At 42.4% G+C, this 19,311-nt stretch overlaps 1 protein-coding gene and 1 long non-coding RNA gene across 5 annotated transcripts; both read left to right on the forward strand.

Moving 5' to 3' along the window:
* Positions 1-1,618: 1,618 nt before the first annotated feature.
* On the forward strand, positions 1,619-13,031 carry LOC118101094 (ankyrin repeat and LEM domain-containing protein 2). Of its 4 annotated transcripts, none has more exons than XM_035146756.2 (12): positions 1,619-1,689; positions 3,305-3,739; positions 4,866-5,053; positions 7,446-7,634; positions 7,732-7,854; positions 8,750-8,813; positions 9,316-9,491; positions 9,650-9,756; positions 10,463-10,653; positions 10,763-11,150; positions 11,491-11,622; positions 12,550-13,031. In XM_035146756.2, the coding sequence occupies exons 2-12, from the start codon at positions 3,316-3,318 to the stop codon at positions 12,758-12,760; spliced, it is 2,193 nt and encodes a 730-aa protein (XP_035002647.2). In that variant the 5' UTR covers positions 1,619-1,689; positions 3,305-3,315; the 3' UTR covers positions 12,761-13,031. The 4 variants fall into 4 exon arrangements, with proteins under 4 accessions (XP_035002647.2, XP_047194426.1, XP_047194427.1 ...); XM_047338470.1 differs by lacking the exon at positions 1,619-1,689 and adding an exon at positions 2,912-3,223 and having other exon boundaries at positions 7,449-7,634; XM_035146757.2 differs by lacking the exon at positions 1,619-1,689 and adding an exon at positions 2,913-3,223.
* A 5,234-nt stretch (positions 13,032-18,265) lies between these two features.
* Positions 18,266-19,110, forward strand: LOC118101021. Its single transcript, XR_004694497.2, has 3 exons — positions 18,266-18,523; positions 18,591-18,662; positions 18,741-19,110. It is a non-coding gene; the product is annotated as an uncharacterized LOC118101021 (long non-coding RNA).
* The last annotated feature ends 201 nt before the right edge of the window (positions 19,111-19,311 follow it).

Here is a 19,311-nt window from a genome sequence, read left to right on the forward strand (position 1 = left end):
TAACCCATTTTTACTTTGAGGTACTTGTACCAGGGCTTACATCAGATCAACTTCAAATTGAGATGAGTGTCATCTCAACAAGATGGAGATACAAATTAACTCAAAGATCGATTTTTCATCACACGGTGTGACCGTGGCGTGGCGTCAAAGTTTGATTACACGCCATCAAAACACGAGGTTCTGTATCTCGGACATACATGGACCATGAATCCTTTGATGCTGAGCTGTCAACAAACAACTCCACTCCTGCAGTGACAGTGTCAGTGGTCATAGATCAAAGGAATCTTTGATGTCTTGCAAAGGTGACATCTCTCTCTCTCTCTTTCTCTCTCTCAGAATTGGGACATTTCCTCAAACCGTGTAAACATTGACGTACGGCGAAGGTTCATCCTTCGCCAAAGGAGACGATGTTGTCATAACTCCACTGTGCATTGTCCTATCACCACCAAACTTCTGTCTCATGATCAGAGTCCAAGCCTGAACAGCTCCATGTGTCAATATTTTCTCAGGGTCATAGCGCCACCTACTGATCAGTGTGAAAATGAAGTTGTTGTAACATTGTCCAATTGACACAAAAATTCCCACGCTACATCAGAGCCCCTACTTGAACAGATCTATTAATCTGTATGTAATAATACTGATGGCGCCACCTATTGGCAACAGGAAATAAGCTTTGTTTTACAACTATCATTCAATTTACATAAAATGTTCACAGTGTGATGTGCAATTGATAGCTTTGACCGTAATGAGCAATTAGCAGGCAAGAATCAACATCACGTGACGGACACAGGAAGTGAAGCGTTTATCCTTGCCGCAGTGCGCAAAACGCATGCAACGCGGAGACGTGCGCTTGGTCATTGATCGCTCTCTCCACCCACTGCAACAGGCTTCAAAATACATGTGCTCGGGCCCGTTCAGTGCTGCTTTGCAGCCCTAGAAATTTCATTATTATTATTACAGAATCTCTACTTATTATTATATCATTCTCATTATAACATGGAATCTGTTTTTTTGTTTGTTTTTTTGTTTTCAGGCAAATGAATTGGCTTTTTGAGGGATTTAACATGCTCAAATTCTTACCAAACTTTGCAGAAAATTAGAAAGTGGTGAAAATCTACGTATTCTGGAGTAATTTTAATTCTGCTTGTTTTTGTTACCCCATGAGGCAAATTGTGATATGTGAAAAAGGGCTTTATACAAATAACAGGAGATTGATTGATTCATATTCTGCTGAATATTATAAAAAGTTGAAAGTGTCATGCTGCTGGCTAGCAGGCATCACCCAAAATTCACTGTTACTAAATTATTATTACTATTCATGATTTCATTTGGACTTTTACACACTAACAACCCCCCAAACCCATTATATTCACTCAACTCAAATAACGCTCAGTTGAAACACTACAGGCTCTAAAACAGCTGTTCAGCTGCCCCTCATATGCAGCGATAAAAAAAAAAAGTTCTGTTTTTCTGAGATAACTATCTTTTTTCTTTTTTTTTTTCAGAAAAACAGAACTTATCTCGGAATTTCCGAGTTAGTTATCTCAGAAAAACAGAACTTTTTTTTTTTCGCTGCGAATAAGGGGCACCCCCAAGCCATCTCTCACTTTTCAATGGTATCACACTTGTAGCATTTCCCAACATTTACAGCCGACACTGAGGGGCTTCTTCTGCCGCCAGCACCTACAGGTGGGTCCTGATGATTTACAATAATAATAACAATAACGAGTTCAAAAGAACGCGTTCATTGAACACGTTCATTTTTATGAGAACGACGAACTGAACGCAACTTAATGACAAATAATGAATTTGAACGGTGAACACGTTCATATTATCTGAGGTCTCGCTGAAACGTTACGGAGTGTTTTCCTTCTCCTGAGGAGAGACGCTGTCTAAATCGAACGCTTGCACCATGTCGTTGCTCAGTGCCCGTAACATTTCCGCGATGTAGCCTAACCGAAACCAACTAACTCGACTTCGCACTACGTTACCCATGATTCATCGCACGCACATGTAGTCCAAACAAGCAACGTATTCCAAGACAACAGCTCTCGGTCTCATATAAAAATGGCAAGTGAAAGCAGAGACGCAGACTCAGCGGCTACATCCGATGCACCTTATTATTATTTGCGGGATTTTTACACAGTCTGATAAAGATCCCGACAGTAAAAATCTCACCTTTCTGTGCAAATTGTGTCCTCCTGCGCTGAAAAAGCAAGTCCGGACGTCAGCCTCATCCGCATCTAATTTAAAACGGCATGTGGAGCTGAAGCATCCAGCTAGCCTAAAAAGTTATCTCCAAGTAATTGAAAGTCAAAAAAAGACCAAGAACCACATTGTCTGCAGCCTTCAAGGGTATGATTTCCCAGCAACAGGTAGACAAACTCGTGCAGGGTATGAATAAATAAACAGGCAAAATTAGCAATAATTAAAAAATCTTTTAGGAATTGATACATATGAAGTACAGTTTAAGGCAAGGGGTAGTGATGGATAAAGTTTTCTTTAAAAAACAAGTTAAGTCTTTCATTCTCACTTTCCACCTTAAAACTATGAAATGAACTGAACTATGAACTAGTTCAGAATTTAAATGGTGAACTATGAACGTGAACTATTCATGTTTACTTGTATGAACTGAACTTTGAACTAGTTCATGAGAGGTGTGAACTTGCACAACACTGTGTAACTTTTAGATCGGAAACAGCTCAGAAGAAGAATGTGAAAACTCTCCCTTCACTTTTGAAGACAAAAACACAAAAACAGATTTTTGAACCAACATTTAGTGAAGAAAATCTCTCAAAAATAAAATTGATAGAGTAAATTATAATATTCATTAAATATAAAGTATATTATAAGACAACTCTGTAGTTTTCTATGTTATTGTTACTTATCTCCTGTCAACTTTATTTAAATAGTCGGTACAATTTAGCATTTGTTGGTGCTGTACAGCTGAGATGTGTGGTACTATGTGATTAGGACGGGGCAGGAAGGTGTTCACTGCTGATACATGGAGGGAAGATACTCACTTTCACTTCTTGGCAAAAAATATGTAACGACGCCAACATGATTGCATGTTTGTGTTCAGTGTTGCAGGGGCAGCATAACACCAATCTTCACACAATTCCTTTATTATCGAAATTATAAACAAATCGCACACACAGAAATAATTCTAATTATTCTTGATATTTTGTAACCAGAAAATCTGGAACACTATAAAAGACAAGCAGTAGGTAGTACAAGGTGGTTGTCCAGTTTATTAACAGTGGCTGGTAATGATTGCTGAAGTGTATTTTGTTGTGTTTTGCAGGGAGCTGAAGCATGGAGGCGGTTATGAGCAGGCTGAGGGGGCTAAGTGCCGATGAACTGCGTGAGGAGTTTGCCCGAGCTGACGTGAAGTGCGGCCCCATCACAGCCACCACCCGAGCCACCTTCGAGAGGAAGTTAGCCCGAGTCCTGGCCGGGCCAGATAGCAGTGTCACTGAATTAGACAATGGCTCTTCAGCAGGCATTTCGGGTTGTGCACCCTCTGTTGCAGATCATGTCAACCCTGTGGCCCGTGTCACTGCTGCAGTTGCATCTACCACTGCTGCAACAAGCAGCAGCTCCTCTAATGCTGCCAGCGAAGAGATGGACTTTGGTTATGGTGTGGGTCTCAACCCTCCAGAGGAAGAGGAGATCTCAGTGTCCCCAACCTTTTATTATGGAGTATGTCCACTCTGGGAGGATGTTTTGTCGAGAAATGGTAAGAAAGACGTTTGTTGGTCCAGTGTCATACAGATACCATTGTTCCATATTGAGAGTTAATAAAAGTCACAGCAGGAAAAGTTTCTGTAATTTGGAAAAAATAACTTTCTAAAGTCAAAACTCTTTTCACAGGGTCTGAATCTTTTAACATTCGACGCCAGTCAATAAGACAGTGGTTCTTCAAACAACAGTTTTGAATGTTCTTTTTCTCAATTAGTTAGTTTTTTCTGCTTTGACATATTTATTGATAATGTTATAATTCTGCAATGCAGCTACTACAACAGTATATTTTCAGCACATATGAAAATATAAATATTGTTTTTGTTCAAATATGAAAAATGAAAACATTTTCAAAATGATTGTTTCCTCAAGCATCTTACTGTCTCTCAGTATGAAAAAACATGCAACTCCTGTGTATTTTGGCTTTTATGCTGAGCTGAGAGCTGAGTCTCCCCTCAACAGATCCTCCTGTTGCTTGTTTATCCCTGATATAGTCTGTGTTGTCTAGTTTCAGTATTTGTTTAGGAGAACGTGCTGTTGTTGTAGTCTGACATCTACATCTGTCTGTTAAGTGGATGAAAGCATTTGTTGCTGCTTGTGTGGTTGTGAGCAGCAGGGCATCTGGACTGCCTAACCTCTCTGGAATATAATATTGATCTAAAAGAATCTTGAGCTACTACAAAAATCAATTCCGTAAATGTTAATATGTCAGGGAGAGCTTTTATAGCAACTGCACTTTGTAGAGCCTCATCAAAATATGACTTTACAGTTTACAGTTCTTTATGAAATCTGTAGCTCCATTTGACTGCCACATTAACTCACTTCACTGTACAAAACAAGAAAAATTTGTTGTCCTGTGGAAAAAAAATGAAAGATAGTAGCTAATTCAGTGTCTTTTCTTTTGAAGAGGGACCACATGTAGCATATGTTTGATCAAGGTTTTATTTTGCTGCCTCTGATTTGAATGCCATCTGTGAGCTAATTATTGTAATGATGCAAATATTTGATGTATAATTTCTCTACATTTTTTTCAAAGTCAGACAGTTTGACCATGGAGCACATCATCCTTGAACTGAGTTTTTAACAGCAGTGCCCATCCTTCTCTCTCTTCTCCCTCTCCTTAGAAGAAAACATGGAGGTTGATACCATCAACCGGGAGCGGGCCAACACTTTTAAGAGCCTGTGCACCCAGGACTTGAATGGCAAACTGAGGAAAGAGGTGGAGAAAGGTGACCAGGTCGCCTTCGGCAAGCTGGTATGGAGCAACCCGCGCTATCTCATTGGCTCAGGGGATAATCCCACTATTGTGCAGGTGAGGACATTAAGTGAATCTCTATCTTCCTTACTCTGGTTGAGGGTTAAGGTCAGACGATGTGGCACTTTGTTAAGCCCTATGAGACAAATTGTGATTTGTGAATATGGGCTATACAAATAGGATTGAAGTAGCACTATTGTGGAATCCCAATCTCTGCTGAAAGTCTTTGCTATTAATAGATGTAGTATAGCCTGACTTGAATGTTGTCATTTGTTGATATACAGTGCCTTGCATAAGTATTCACCCCCTTTGGACTTTTCTACATTTTGTCATGGTATAACCACAGATTCAAATTTATTTCATCGTGAGTTTATGTAATGGACCAACACAAAATAGTGCATCATTTGGAAGTGGGGGGAAATATTACATGGATTTCACAATTATTTACAAATAAAAATCTGAAAAGTGTTGAGTGCATATGTATTCACCCCTTTACTGTGAAACCCTAACAAAGATCTGGTGCGACCAATTGCATTCACAAGTCACATTTGCAAGTCACATAATTAGTAAATAGGGTCCACCTGTCTGCAATTTAATCTCAGTATAAATACACCTGTTCTGTGACGGACTCAGAGTTTGTTGGAGATCATTACTGAACAAACAGCATCATGAAGACCAAGGAGCTCACCAAACAGGTCAGGGATAAAGTTGTGGAGAAATATGAAGCAGGGTTAGGTTATAAAAAAATATCCAGAGCTTTGAACATCTCTCTGAGCACCATAAAATCCATCATAAGAAAATGGAAAGAATATGGCACAACCGCAAACCTACCAAGAGGAGGCCGTCCACCCAAACTGAAGAGTCGGACAAGGAGAAAATTAATCAGAGAAGCAACCAGGAGGCCCATGGTTACTCTGGAGGAGTTGCAGAGATCCACAGCTGAGGTGGGAGAATCTGTCCACAGGACAACTATTAGTCGTCTACTCCACAAATCTGGCCTTTATGGAAGAGTGGCAAGAAGAAAGCCATTGTTGAAAGGGATCCATAAAAATCCTGTTTGAGTTTGCCAGAAGCCATGTGGGAGACACAGCAAACATGTGGAAGAAGGTGTTCTTGTCAGATGAGACCAAAATTGAACTTTTTGGCCTCAATGCAAAACGCTATGTGTGGCGAAACTCAACACTGCCCATCACCCTGAGCACACCATCCCAACAGTGAAATATGGTGGTGGTAGCATCATGCTGTGGGGATGCTTCTCTTCAGCAGGTACAGGGAAACTGGTCAGAATAGAGGAAAGATGGATGGAGCCAAATACAGGGAAATCCTTGAAGAAAATCTGATGCAGTCTGCAAAGACTTGAGACTGGGGCGGAGGTTCATCTTCCAGCAGGACAATGACCCTAAACATACAGCCAGAGCTACAAAGGAATGGTTTGGATTAAAGAATGTTAATGTCTTAAAATGGCCCAGTCAAAGCCCAGACCTCAATCCAATAGAGAATCTATGGCAAGACTTGAAGATTGCGGTTCACAGACGGTCTCCATCCAATCTGACTGAGCTTCATCTTTTTTGCCAAGAAGAATGGACAAACCTTTCCATCTCTAGATGTGCAAAGCTGGTAGAGACATACCCCAAAAGACTTGCAGCTGTAATTGCAGCGAAAGGGGGTTCTACCAAGTATTGACACAGGGGGGTGAATACTTATGCACCCAACAGATGTCAACTTTTTTGTTCTCATTATTGTTTGTGTCACAATAAAATTTATTTTGCACCTCCAAAGTACTATGCATGTTTTGTTGATCAAACGGGAAAAAGTTTATTTAAGTCTATTTGAATTCCAGTTAGTAACAGTACATAATGGGAAAAAGTCCAAGGGGGGTGAATACTTATGCAAGGCACTGTATATAAAGGTCCTTTCCACATCAGTGCCAACCTGTTCGCTGAGGCTTATGTCCAGCTTACAGTTGGCAAAGTGTAATAAATTCATTTAAATTAGTGTCTCTAAGTGCCAAGACTCTTCAGGAATGTAAAAAAAAAAAACTGTAGCTCTTTGGAGCCAAATAATAAAAAAATATTGAATGTGCAGCAGAGTGATGGAGATGCACGTAGTGTAGAAGTTTGGTAGATTGCAATGCTGGTTAATGAATCATGAATTTTAAAAGGGTTGTTTTCTTGGTGTTTGTTTTCCTATCTTGTTAATTTATAGTTTATCGTTAACTCCATTCATCTGGAAATAAATGGCAATTCATGCATTATATCAGTCATTGCAATATTCAGATATTCTGTGTCATAAATACCAACCCCTTGTACCTCAAAAAGTGAAATACAAGTGCATGATTAATTCATAACTTGAGTAGGTGTTGCGTTTTTGGGTCCTCTCCCATTGGCATGAGATTAAAGAGGATCATGTCCTGATCCATGAAGTTGTACCCCCTGTTTTGTTTGTTTAGCAGGGCTGTCGGTACAACGTCATGCACGTGGCGGCCAAGGAGAACCAGGCGGGAATCGCCAAGTTGCTGCTGGACACCTTGGAGAACCAAAAGTTCATGCGCCTCATGTACCCAAACGACCAGGAAGTCATGCTGCCGAAACGTGTCCGCTACATTGTAGATCTTTACCTCAACATTCCAGATAAGACTGTAAGTTAATTTAACATACCAGCTCAGCCAGGTTAGATTAGATTATTGCCAAATGTTGTGAGTTAGCTGTGTTTACATTGTATTTTACTTGTTCCAGGGGTTTGAAACACCACTTCACTTTGCCTGTAAGTTTGGGTGCCCAGATGTGGTCAATGTTCTGTGTTCGCATCCTGACATCGAAAAGAACTGTAAGAACAAGGAAGGCCAGAGGCCTTGTGATGTAAGCAGCTTTATTTTTAACCCTAATTTAACCTTTCATTCTCTAGGGATTCCACAGTGTGGACATTTTCACACTGTTTAATAAACCCCTGACAACCCAGGTGTTACTGTTTGCACTGGACATTTAACAAGAAAAGACGTGGTTCAGTGTCTGTACTGCATTTACTGAGTGAGATAGATGAGCAATGTTAGATTTCACTGTGAGCAGCTTCCCTCCTCTGCTGCACGTGAAGTTGTTAACAGTGTCTAATTACCCAGACTGTGATGGTTCAATGTGCACTTTTTGTGGCGGGTTGGGCCAGTTTCAGATAGATCAATCAAAATGGCTGTCCCGACCACTATACTCGGTTGGGCTTGGGTCGGATCAGATAGTTAAATGTGGCCTGAGTCACGCTCTACTCTTAGACACTTTAACTTTTGAACCAAACAAGTTTTATGTCTATTAAAAAATGAAACTGACGATGGGGCCAATGGGCAAGTTATATAATCGGTATGTACCTGACCACCGATTAACACTGGTAACACCACCATGGCAGCCCTAGCGTTCACACTGAGTAACATTTAGCATAGCCTGGGTTGTAGCTGATGGGGACTTATACACAGAAAGTATTGATGAATGTGTGCACATACACATAAGCTCTGTCTGGGAGCGACTCAGGTTTACACAGTGCTTCTGAACAATGACTTCCTGGCAGTAGTTGCTGAGGGAGATACAGTTATGCTCACTCAGGTTTTAGAGCTGTGACCTTTCAGCTTGCATTTCAAATCTTTTGGCAACAGTCGCTCAGTGTACATTGTAAGCTAAAGTTAGATGAGCAAATTCTTTCCTCTGTTGATTCAGCAACAGCTGTAAGACTGTACACATATCTTAAACTGTTTATTTTTCCTCTCCGCAGCTTATTTGTAGCAGAAAGAATAAAACCCAAGAAGTGAAGCAGAAGATAAGTGACTTTTTGGAGGGTAAGGACATTTATCAAAACATTAAAGGTTTTTGTCACTTATCTCCTGTTGTCTTAAAGATGACACAAACAAGTGCTATTTAGTGAACCTACACTCAGAGCCCCATGGATGAATAAAAACAGCTTGGGGTTGGTGTTGTGGGGTTAGTGTGGCAGACTGTGCTTAATACATAATGAACTACTGATAAGTCTTTATTAGCAGAGTGGTTGGGAGATTTTGTTAAGCCCTCTGATTCTTTCTGGGGTGTGAAAAAAAACAAGATGGATAAATTTGATGGCGAAAGTCTGCAGAACGCTCAGAGGCACTCACTCCATGCTGTCTCTAATCACTGGCCTGTGCACAGCCTGACAACACCACATGCAACAGACATTAACAAAAGACAAGATTAGATTTAGTTTTGAAGCTAGATTGAGGTTTGATTCCCACTGGTGTGGAGCTGTGAATAAAAGTCATGGCCATCCAACTGCGTCATCTAAACTTAAAATTGTCTGTTGTGTCACAGATCGCTGCTACATCCCTTTGTTAAGGGCAACTGACAACACCTGTCAGCCCATCATCGCGGATTTGTGGTCACCTGAGTCCTCAGAAAATCTCTCGCTGATCCAGAGGTACACAAGAAGCCCGAAGGATCCACTGATGACTGTCACAGCCTTTGCTGGCCCACTGAGTCCGTCTAAAGCAAGTTTCTTTTTAATTTGTATTTATTTATTTTTAACCTGTCACTGTCTCATTCTGTGTGTTTTAGCAGATCACATCATTAAGTTGTGATATTTAAAGATCAATACAGGTTAACATCAATTGAAATTTATAACCTAAAAAAAAATATCCTTCGGCAGGCAGATGACTTTCGCCGCTCCTGGAAGACGCCGCCCCGAGACCGAGCCGACCTTTTCCACAACATCCTCAAGTCTGATCCTGACCGTGGGGCAGAGAGAGTGGGCAGGTAAATCCAACACAGTAATCTCACTACATGTATCAGATTTGTAAAACCCTGCCTGGCTCTCCATCAGTGAGAGTTAAATGAAAAACATTAAACATTGCAATGATATCATAATACTCTTGACTGGTGATAGTTCTTGGCTAATTGTGGTTCAAGAATTCACTGGAGGAAACCTTTTTTGCACCAGCAGGATAAACCTGTTTTTGGGGATTATGAACAAGTTGAGCCATGTGTAACACACGCTGGGTTCAATCTGGTTCAATCTTTGTTCCAGGTCATCTCCACTTTTTCAGTATTTCCTTCAATCTTCACCATGTGCAACCGGCCAATTTAATCCTGGACAACAAATAAGAGTTTACATTCAAAATAAAACAATATTAATACAATTTATACTGGAAATTACACCTAAATTTGTGGTTCGGGTGTGTCTTCATTACTAACAGTGTTAAATAGTGTTTGTAGTATAAGCAAATATTTGACATTACATAAAAAATCGGACAAATGGGTCACTGACACTGTGTTATTGTCAGACACAAACCAATCGGTCAAATTGCAGGTTAATTCAGTCTTATGCATATCTTTGAGTTGTTAGAGTCAGGTTCATGCTCCAGTAACTATGAGAACACCAGTAATTCTGATTAACACAAACAGAGACATGGTGCATTTTCATGTGTAATACTCTAACAGAGCAGTGGTCCCCTCTCTGCAGAGACTTGGCTCATGAGATGGGTCACCCATGGGCTGAGTACTGGGACTTCCTGGACAGTTTTGTGGATCTGTCATCGACAGAGGGGCTCCGAAAGCTGGAAGAGTTTCTGGGCAAGAAGGATTTCAGCCCACGAGGTCATGACGAAGCTGGAGAGAATGAGACCAGCAACAGGTTCAAAAGCCCCTCTCCAGGTATGCTCACCCTCAGGAGTCCTGAAACAAAAAATATTATATATATTTTTATAAGAAAAATATAATGGTATAATCTGCTGAAATAAGAAATGTTGTGTGAACATTGCAGGGGACACCCGGGACGCCTTCAGCTCCTCCTCAGCCATAGACTTGAATTCTGGGCTGAACCGCCTGTCTCTTAGTCACAGCATTCAGGACAGCGAGGCCTTGGAAGGCCCAAGCTGGAGAACAGAGGGAGGGGGGACGGAGGAGAGGCGCAGAAGCGGCAGCTCAGAGGAGTACTTTGAAGCAGAGGAGAGTTTGGAGGTACTGGGCAGGACTAGGGGGTCAGTAACTGGGGGGCGCAACTTCTGTGCTAGGTCCACATCATGGGACCATGGGGGGAGAGACCTGAGCAGCTCAGGGTCTTCTGGGTCCTCCTATAAGTCCTTGGATAACTCCCATGAGTTCCTACCCAGGACTCCACCTCACATTAGAAGGGGACTTTTCATTGATGGGTGAGTCTAGCTGATTTATTATAGATATGAGATTTAAGATTATTCTTAGACCAATTTCAGCGTCTGTGTCCTGTAACATTTCCCCAGATGATGTGTTAATATCAAATGTCTATCTATCTTATATCTAGTACCTGATGTTGTAATTGTCGATAATCAACTTACGCTGTCTGTTTGTTATTTTTGGCATCTTGTTCTTTTCTTCTAGTTGAGGCACATACACTGAAAGACCAGCTAACTCACAGTTAATGTCACAGTCAGCCAGTTACAAAACAGCTTCATGATGTTACTCTGACGATAAGTATATACCTGCACGTGTGATGAGGGTTCCATTTCTTCACAGGGATTCACCAACCAAGCTAGACCGAGAGGCCTTGTCAGCAATAGACGGCATAGACGTCGATCCTCAGAAGTATCCCAGCATTCATAAGTGGAAGAGCACAATGACGTCATACTCTGCATCAGACAGGCAGTGGTGAGTAAATCACAAGCTGAAATACTGTGATTAATCTGTATTGTGAAACATTTTAGTTTAAGAGAACATTTGGTCTGAGAAATGCAGGATCTCTGTTGCTGGTCTGTGATTTCATTGATATAAACACACATACAGTAACATCTGTACAGTCGGATACTGGCTTGATGTGATGTTCTCACTAGTGTCTTTCATCTAAATTGTACAAATTGTTGTTTTCTTTACCCTAGAATGAGCCCTTTATATTTAAATACTATTAGTACTATTACTATTACTATTACTACTAGGGGTATTCAGCTGCAACATACAACATCACCACTAGATGTCACTAAAGTCTACACAAATGGTCAACTAAGTACATGTGTGAACGCAATCAAATGTTCCCTCAATGGGTCTTGAGATGGGAACACTCAAACTATGTTCAGAGGTCGTCGAGGATGCAAGTAGCCACATTCTTTTCACTGTGTGAAAGCAAATATGTCCTGGGCCACATATGAAGGACCACCTACTCAGCTGAGGTCCTCTGACGATTTTTACACTTCTCAGTGTCCATATGTTGATATCATCACTGACCAACACAATGATTTCAGTTTCACTCGTGCCGGCACACAAACACATTGACAGCAGACACTTTTGTAAACTGGGTAAAAACAACATAACTTGGTCACCAACCGAAGTGACGTGCATGTTTATTTGCAAATAGAGTGGGGAGTGAGATCCAACCGTGTTCACATGAGACACATTCAGGACACGCCAGGTGTGAACAGATTAACTTAGAGCTGTCCACTTGTGGTCAGAGCCCTCAGGATGGATGTCTGTACTAGGTCTGAACGGGGCCTTGATCTGTTCTAATCCACCTGTTCACTTTTAGTAGCAAAGCATCCGTGTTGTAAATGTAGTAGCTGATGTGTGTTGTTGTGTGTCCTCCAGCTGGCCCAGCCCTGCAGTGGTAAAACCACGACTCAGGATGCATCATCAGACTCCCACCCCCCCGGTCAGCGACCTGATGTCTCCCAGCGGTCGCTTCAGTCCCGCCCGGCATGCAGCCTCGCCGGACTTCAGTCCCAGCCGCTACAGCCCTGTCAATGCTAGCTACAACCAGCGCATCCGCCTCAAGCACTTAAACGAGCCATCGAATTAACTGCCCACCCTGTCCCTCCCTCCGCCTCCTACCACTACGGCCATAACCCCTCCCCCCACCTAACCTCCCCACCACAAACCCAGCTGCACGAAGGTGGCTACTCCACAGCTCAGAAATCACATACCTAACAGAAATATGCACAAGTGTCTGGAAAATTTGTATTAATGATGTATGTTACTACTACTATGTAATACAGGAATTCTCATCACGTTGGGTTGTGATGTACACTTGTATCAGGTATTAAAACTAATATTGCATTCCACCAAAAATCCCTCAGTTTTTGTTAATTATTGCTGTTTATTGTATTGGGTGTTTTACATGGGTTTGGCGCCCTCTATTGGTCGTGGGCGGACATTGTGTTTATTTTCCCGGCTCTCGCCAGAATGCACGTATTTTGTACAGCGCGACACTAAGGTGTAAATTTCTAAGCTGAAGACATACACTACCGTTCAAAAGTTTGGGGTCACTTAGAAATTTTCCTTATTTTTCAAAGAAAAGCACTGTTTTTTTCAATGAAGATAACATTAAATTAATCAGAAATACACTCTATACATTGTTAATGTGGTAAATGACTATTCTAGGTGCAAACGTCTGGTTTTTAATGAAATATCTACATAGGTGTATAGAGGCCCATTTCCAGCAACTATCACTCCAGTGTTCTAATGGTACATTGTGTTTGCTAATCGCCTTAGAAGACTAATGGATGATTAGAAAACCCTTGAAAACCCTTGTGCAATTATGTTAGCACAGCTGAAAACTGTTTTGCTGGTGAGAGAAGCTATAAAACTGGCCTTCCTTTGAGCTAGTTGAGTATCTGGAGCATCACATTTGTGTGTGATATTATCCTCTCAAAATGGCCAGAAAAGAGAACTTTCATGTGAAACTCACCAGTCTATTCTTGTTCTTAGAAATGAAGGCTATTCCATGCGAGAAATTGCGAAGAAACTGAAAATGTCCTACAACGGTGTGTACTACTCCCTTCAGAGAACAGCACAAACGGGCTCTAACCAGAGTAGAAAGAGAAGTGGGAGGCCCCGGTGCACAACTCAGCAAGAAAAGTGTATTAGAGTCTCTAGTTTGAGAAATAGACGCCTCACAGGTCCTCAACTGGCAGCTTCTTTAAATGGTACACGCAAAACGCCAGTGTCAACGTCTACAGTGAAGAGGCGACTCCGGGATGCTGGCCTTCTAGGCAGAGTAGCAAAGAAAAAGCCATATCTGAGACTGGCCAATAAAAAGAAAAGATTGATATGGGCAAAAGAACACAGACATTGGACAGAGGAAGATTGGAAAAAAGTGTTATGGACAGACGAATCAAAGTTTGAGGTGTTTGGATCACACAGAAGAACATTTGTGAGACGCAGAACAGGTGAAAAGATGCTGGAAGAGTGCCTGACGCCATCTGTCAAGCATGGTGGAGGTAATGTGATGGTCTGGGGCTGCTTTGGTGCTGGTAAAGTGGGAGATTTGTACAAGGTAAAGGGATTTTAAATAAGGAAGGCTATCACTCCATTTTGCAACGCCATGCCATACCCTGTGGACAGCGCTTGATTGGAGCCAATTTCCTCCTACAACAGGACAATGACCCAAAGCACACCTCCAAATTATGCAAGAACTATTTAGGAAGAAGCAGGCAGCTGGTATGCTGTCTGTAATGGAGTGGCCAGCGCAGTCACCAGATCTCAACCCCATTGAGCTGTTGTGGGAGCAGCTTGACCGTATGAGTACACAAGAAGTGCCCATTAAGCCAATCCAACTTGTGGGAGGCGTTGGCATTCGCCATTTTGTGTCCTGAAGTACGCCTGTTGAACCGTATATATTTTTTTATGTTAGGCATGTACTGAAGACAAATGACCAACGCTGTTTCTTTTCTTCTGCTGAAACTCTGAACAGGTATGTTTTGTTGCATAGGACTCTTGTTGTTGTAAATAGAAAATGTGAATCTTTTCATGATGTGTGACTGTGGTATGAGTGAATGTGATACATTCAAAGACAATTGTAAATTATAGTTTTGTTATTTATTTTTATGAATACTTAAGTATTTTTGCATTTATTATTTCTTATATAGGCCTTTTTGTTTTTATTAGGCAAGATTTGTAAATGTACTAAGAGTGCACTGGAGCTGGCCGAGAACGCAATAAAATCCTGTGCCGAAAATCAAGTCCCGGTCTTCGACTTCATAAACTGATACACAACGCAAAGCATACGACACAAAGGATAGACCGGTTACACACTCAAGACTTTAAAAAGGAAAAAAATGAAACCTTGATCATTTATGTACTGTATGGGTGTGACCATGTTGCGTTGACGGTAAAGTTATTTGTGGCAAGAGTGAAGCACCTGTAGTCGACCTTTTTGAATATCACAAGGTCAGGCCGCACTCCCCAAAGTTAGTTGGTCTATAAAACCTTAGTGTGGAGTCCTTAACCAGGATTCTGTCACTAAAGATGTTCTTAAAAAGAAAAAAAAAATGTTAAATGTCAGATATTTTAAAAATTACTTTTTGTATGTTGGTCAGTAGCACAAAATTTAAATGTTTTTATCAAAGGTATTAAAACCGACTGCCATTTCCTATGTTTTTTCTCAGTTCAGGAATTGCCTTAATTTTCTGAAGTGACAGTTTGTGTCAGTCACAGACGATTACGGCAAACATGGGAAAAAGACTGAGATCTTCCATGTTTTTATTTTTGTTCTTCAATAAATGCATACAGTTTCTATCTTTTCTCAGTGGTTCCTGGACATGTCTTGACTTTTCCTTTCAGCCACTAACAGCAGCCTTAGACTGTGCAATTTTTATTTTCACGTTTTTTTTCAAATCACATGCAACTCTCAGTTTTAGTATGAGTGACAACACACGCCCATCTCTAAAGTATGTTTTCATACTTTTTTTTTACCTGAGCTAATTAAGCTCAATCTTAGACAACTTTAAAGCTGTATTAAGCCATTTAAACCACTAGGGGGCAGAAAGACTGAACTCAACAGCAACAAAACGCAGATAAACTGTATAGATTTTAGTTGGAAGTTTTCCAGGATTAAAAACTAAAATTCAATGTGTCTTTTGAAGTGCCTATTTGTGTTGATCTGTACTGAACTTTCCCAAGGGAAAATAAAGTTCAATGTCTGAAGGTAATGGGTTTATCCAGCGTTCTCAGGGCAGTGTTTTGGGAAATATTATTATGAAATATTATTTTTTTATCTAGGAAAGGTTTTTATATCTATCTGCATAAAAATGACTTCTGCAGTGAGGTGAACTGATTCTAAATTGTTTGTAATAAAGAACATGTACCAACTAAATATTTATAGCATTTGTTGATCTAACAATGGTAGAAGATAATGAAAGTGACTCCCTGTAATGTTGGCATTTTGGAAATGAACTCTTCTTATTTCCATTCCTGTGGCACCAAAATGTTTATCTCTCTATGACACAAATGTATTTACAACACTTTCCGAACACGTTTCAAAGTAAAAGCACTCCAGCGTTTCACCTTCTGAATCCACTCATTTGTTCCAACGGGGCTTTGATTGTTATCGACAGACCGAAAGATGCGCATCTTCATACCGTAGAGTCCTGACATCTAGTCTCGTACATAATCCGACTTGTATTGAAGGAAATGCAGGAGATAAACCAGCAGCTCCACCGCCAGTAGCGGACACACAGCGCGTGTGAAAAACAGACAACCGACACACAGACAACCGACACACAGCTGATCTGCGGCGCGACGACAGCCAGTGAGTCCAGAGAGTTCGGGGATCGACAGTGAAGACCTTATGAGATCGACCTGTAGATCGCGATCGACGGGTTGGTGACCACTGCTCCACATTGTGCCGCTTTGCCGTCGCAAGTTGCCCCGCAAATGAGACACACACATTTTTCTTTCACTGTCGTAAAAAAGAACTCTTCCTTACAATCATTATGAAAATAGTATGTTTTCTTTCGCTTTTCTGCCATGTTTTCTTTAGTTTGGGGGGTAAAAACCACATCTAGAGATGGCGGTTTGACTTTTTTTTTTATTTCAAATTTCAGTTTTTCTTTTTTTTCTTCATTTTTAATTTTAATTTTAATTTTTTTATTTTTTATTTTATTTTTTTTAATTTAGAGCATGCCTTGCGGGCGACTCGCGGTGTCCCTGCGGGCGACCAGGTGCCCACGGGCACCGTGTTGACTCCCCCGGCACCTACGCCAGGATCCTGTTTGTGGACTTCAGCTCCGCATTCAACACTATCGCCCCAGCTCTTCTCCGAGACAAGTTGACACAGCTGAGCGTGCCTGAGCCCACCTGCAGGTGGATCACTGACTTCCTGACAGACAGGAAGCAGCGCGTGAGGCTGGGCAAGCTTGTCTCTGAGCCCCGGACCATCAGCACTGGAGCCCCACAAGGTTGTGTGCTCTCCTCTACTCTTCTCCCTCTACACCAACAACTGCATCTCCAGCCACCCTCTGTCAAACTCCTGAAGTTTGCAGACGACACAACCCTAATTGGATTAATCTCCAATGGGGACGAGGCCGCCTACAGAGAGGAAGTTGACAGCCTGGCTTCCTGGTGCAGCCAGAACTTCCTGGCTGAACGCTTCGAAAACTGTAGAGATGATAGCAGACTTCAGGAGGAGCCCAGCCCAAACCGCCCCCCTCACCATGTGCGACTCCCCAGTTAAAACAGTGGAGTCTTTCAGATTCCTGGGGACTATAATTGCACAGGACCTGAGGTGGGCTGAGAACATCACCACCATCACCAAGAAGGCCCAGCAGAGGATGTTCTTCCTGCGGCAACTGAAGAAATTCAACATGCCGCAGAAAGTGATGGTCGAGTTCTACACGGCCATCATTGAGTCCATCCTCACTGCATCAATCACCGTCTGGTTCGCTGCCTCCACTGCCAAGGACAAGGGCAGACTGCAGCGGATCATTCGGTCAGCTGAGAAGGTCATCGGCTGTGACCTGCCGGCTCTCCTACACCTGTTCCACTCCAGGACCAGGAAGAGAGCAGGCAAGATCATTGCTGATCCTTCCCATCCCGGCCACCACCTATTCCAGAGACTCCCATCTGGAAAAAGGTTCCGGGCCATCAAGACCAAAACCTCGCGCCACCTGAACAGTTTTTTCCCCATGGCAGTGGGGCTCACAAACAAGCCCCCTGCATCACACTGTCTCTGCTGTCTGGCTGTCTTTGTGATGGGGTGCATACTGCTCCTGTGGTGTCACCCAAGTGTACCCAATCCCTGGTGGTGGCGTTTCTTCACAACCCGTTTGGTTGGTTTTCAGTGTCACGGGTGATTAGTTCATGAATTCTTCCCCTTTTTCTTTGGTTCTCGTCGCCGTGGTAAGTCCCAGCCCTGTCTCTGTGTGATCTTGTCAGAAGTGTTTTATTTCATATGTTAATTGGTATTCTGTTTGTTTGTTTCATTGTGCTTTTGTTTGCATTTATTTGAGTTATATTAAATTTTATATATATATATGTAGCCAGATGCGCGCTCCCTCCCTGCCGCTGCGGGGCGCTCTACCTGTTCTAATGGCGCACCAGTCATTAGGCGACGTCAGGCGTCCCGTATTTAAGGAGGCGGCCGTGTTTGGCTCGCACGCCTTCCGTTTCCGCTCCTCTCCGGTGGGTCGTGGATAGCGCGGAAGAGCTACCTCTGTAGTCGCGGCGTGGTTGTGCAACAGCCAGCGCCTCCTCTAATTTTCCCCCCTCGTACGCAGCGTGACTGACTGCTGGCGGGGGATCGCTCCGCCGGGGGACCTTCGGGGTGCAGTTGCGGGTCTGCTTTGTAAGTAACGTTGTCTGCCGTTTCTCGCTTCTCTTAAACCAAGCTGACTGTTTATGTCATGCAACAGCTGGACTCATCTACGGCTGGGGGAGACTCCCACCCTCCGGGTTGCTGTGATGGTGCCTTGGCTTGCAGGGTGGTGCGTATGGCCCCATTATTCACCCAATTCAGTATGTTGTCATATTAATTATTAAATTTGTTTATTTCGCCCTCCTAGAGGCCCTGCTCCTTCGTCGGCCGTCATTGGCCACCACGTCTCAGACGGACCTGCTGTTTTGGCTTTACCGGAAATTGCACTATCCTAACTCACACTTTTAATGAACTGTGGCAGCTGATAAGAGCACGGCTCCACAGTTGGAGACTGCCCGGGCTCAGGACCAATTCTGTGTGTTCTTGGAGTATTGTCTCGTGCACTGTGGCTCTCCACGCTACACCTTCACGGCGCGTGGAGTGATCACCACAAAGGGACGCCTAGTTTTTTAGCAACCTTTTTAAATACTGTTTATATTGGTTGGTATTTCGTTGTTTTGTTTTGTTGTTTCTACGCGGACATGTTTTAATTATTCTTTTATTGTTGGTCAGGTGCTGTGGGCCTGAGGCGGCGACCCAATTCCTGGTGGCGGGGTTTTCTTCACAACCCGTTTTGTTGGTTTGCTGTGTCACGGGTGGCGAGTTTATTAATCCTTCCCCTTTTTCTTTGGTTGTCGCCGTGGTAAGTCCCAGCCCTGTCCCTGTGTTGCTCATGTCAAGCGTTTTATTGCATGTTAATTGGTGTTCTGTTTGTTTTC

Source organism: Hippoglossus stenolepis, chromosome 21, assembly GCF_022539355.2.
Source record: "Hippoglossus stenolepis isolate QCI-W04-F060 chromosome 21, HSTE1.2, whole genome shotgun sequence".
NCBI lineage: Eukaryota > Metazoa > Chordata > Actinopteri > Pleuronectiformes > Pleuronectidae > Hippoglossus > Hippoglossus stenolepis.

Excerpts from the sequence above, each read along its gene's own strand:
- LOC118101094 (XM_035146756.2), top strand. The coding sequence starts at position 3,316 with ATGGAGGCGGTTATGAGCAGGCTGAGGGGGCTAAGTGCCGATGAACTG. Across the intron at positions 8,814-9,315 it reads GATAAGTGACTTTTTGGAGG|ATCGCTGCTACATCCCTTTG; the intron begins GTAAGGACATTT and ends GTTGTGTCACAG. Across the intron at positions 11,623-12,549 it reads TCTGCATCAGACAGGCAGTG|CTGGCCCAGCCCTGCAGTGG; the intron begins GTGAGTAAATCA and ends TGTGTCCTCCAG.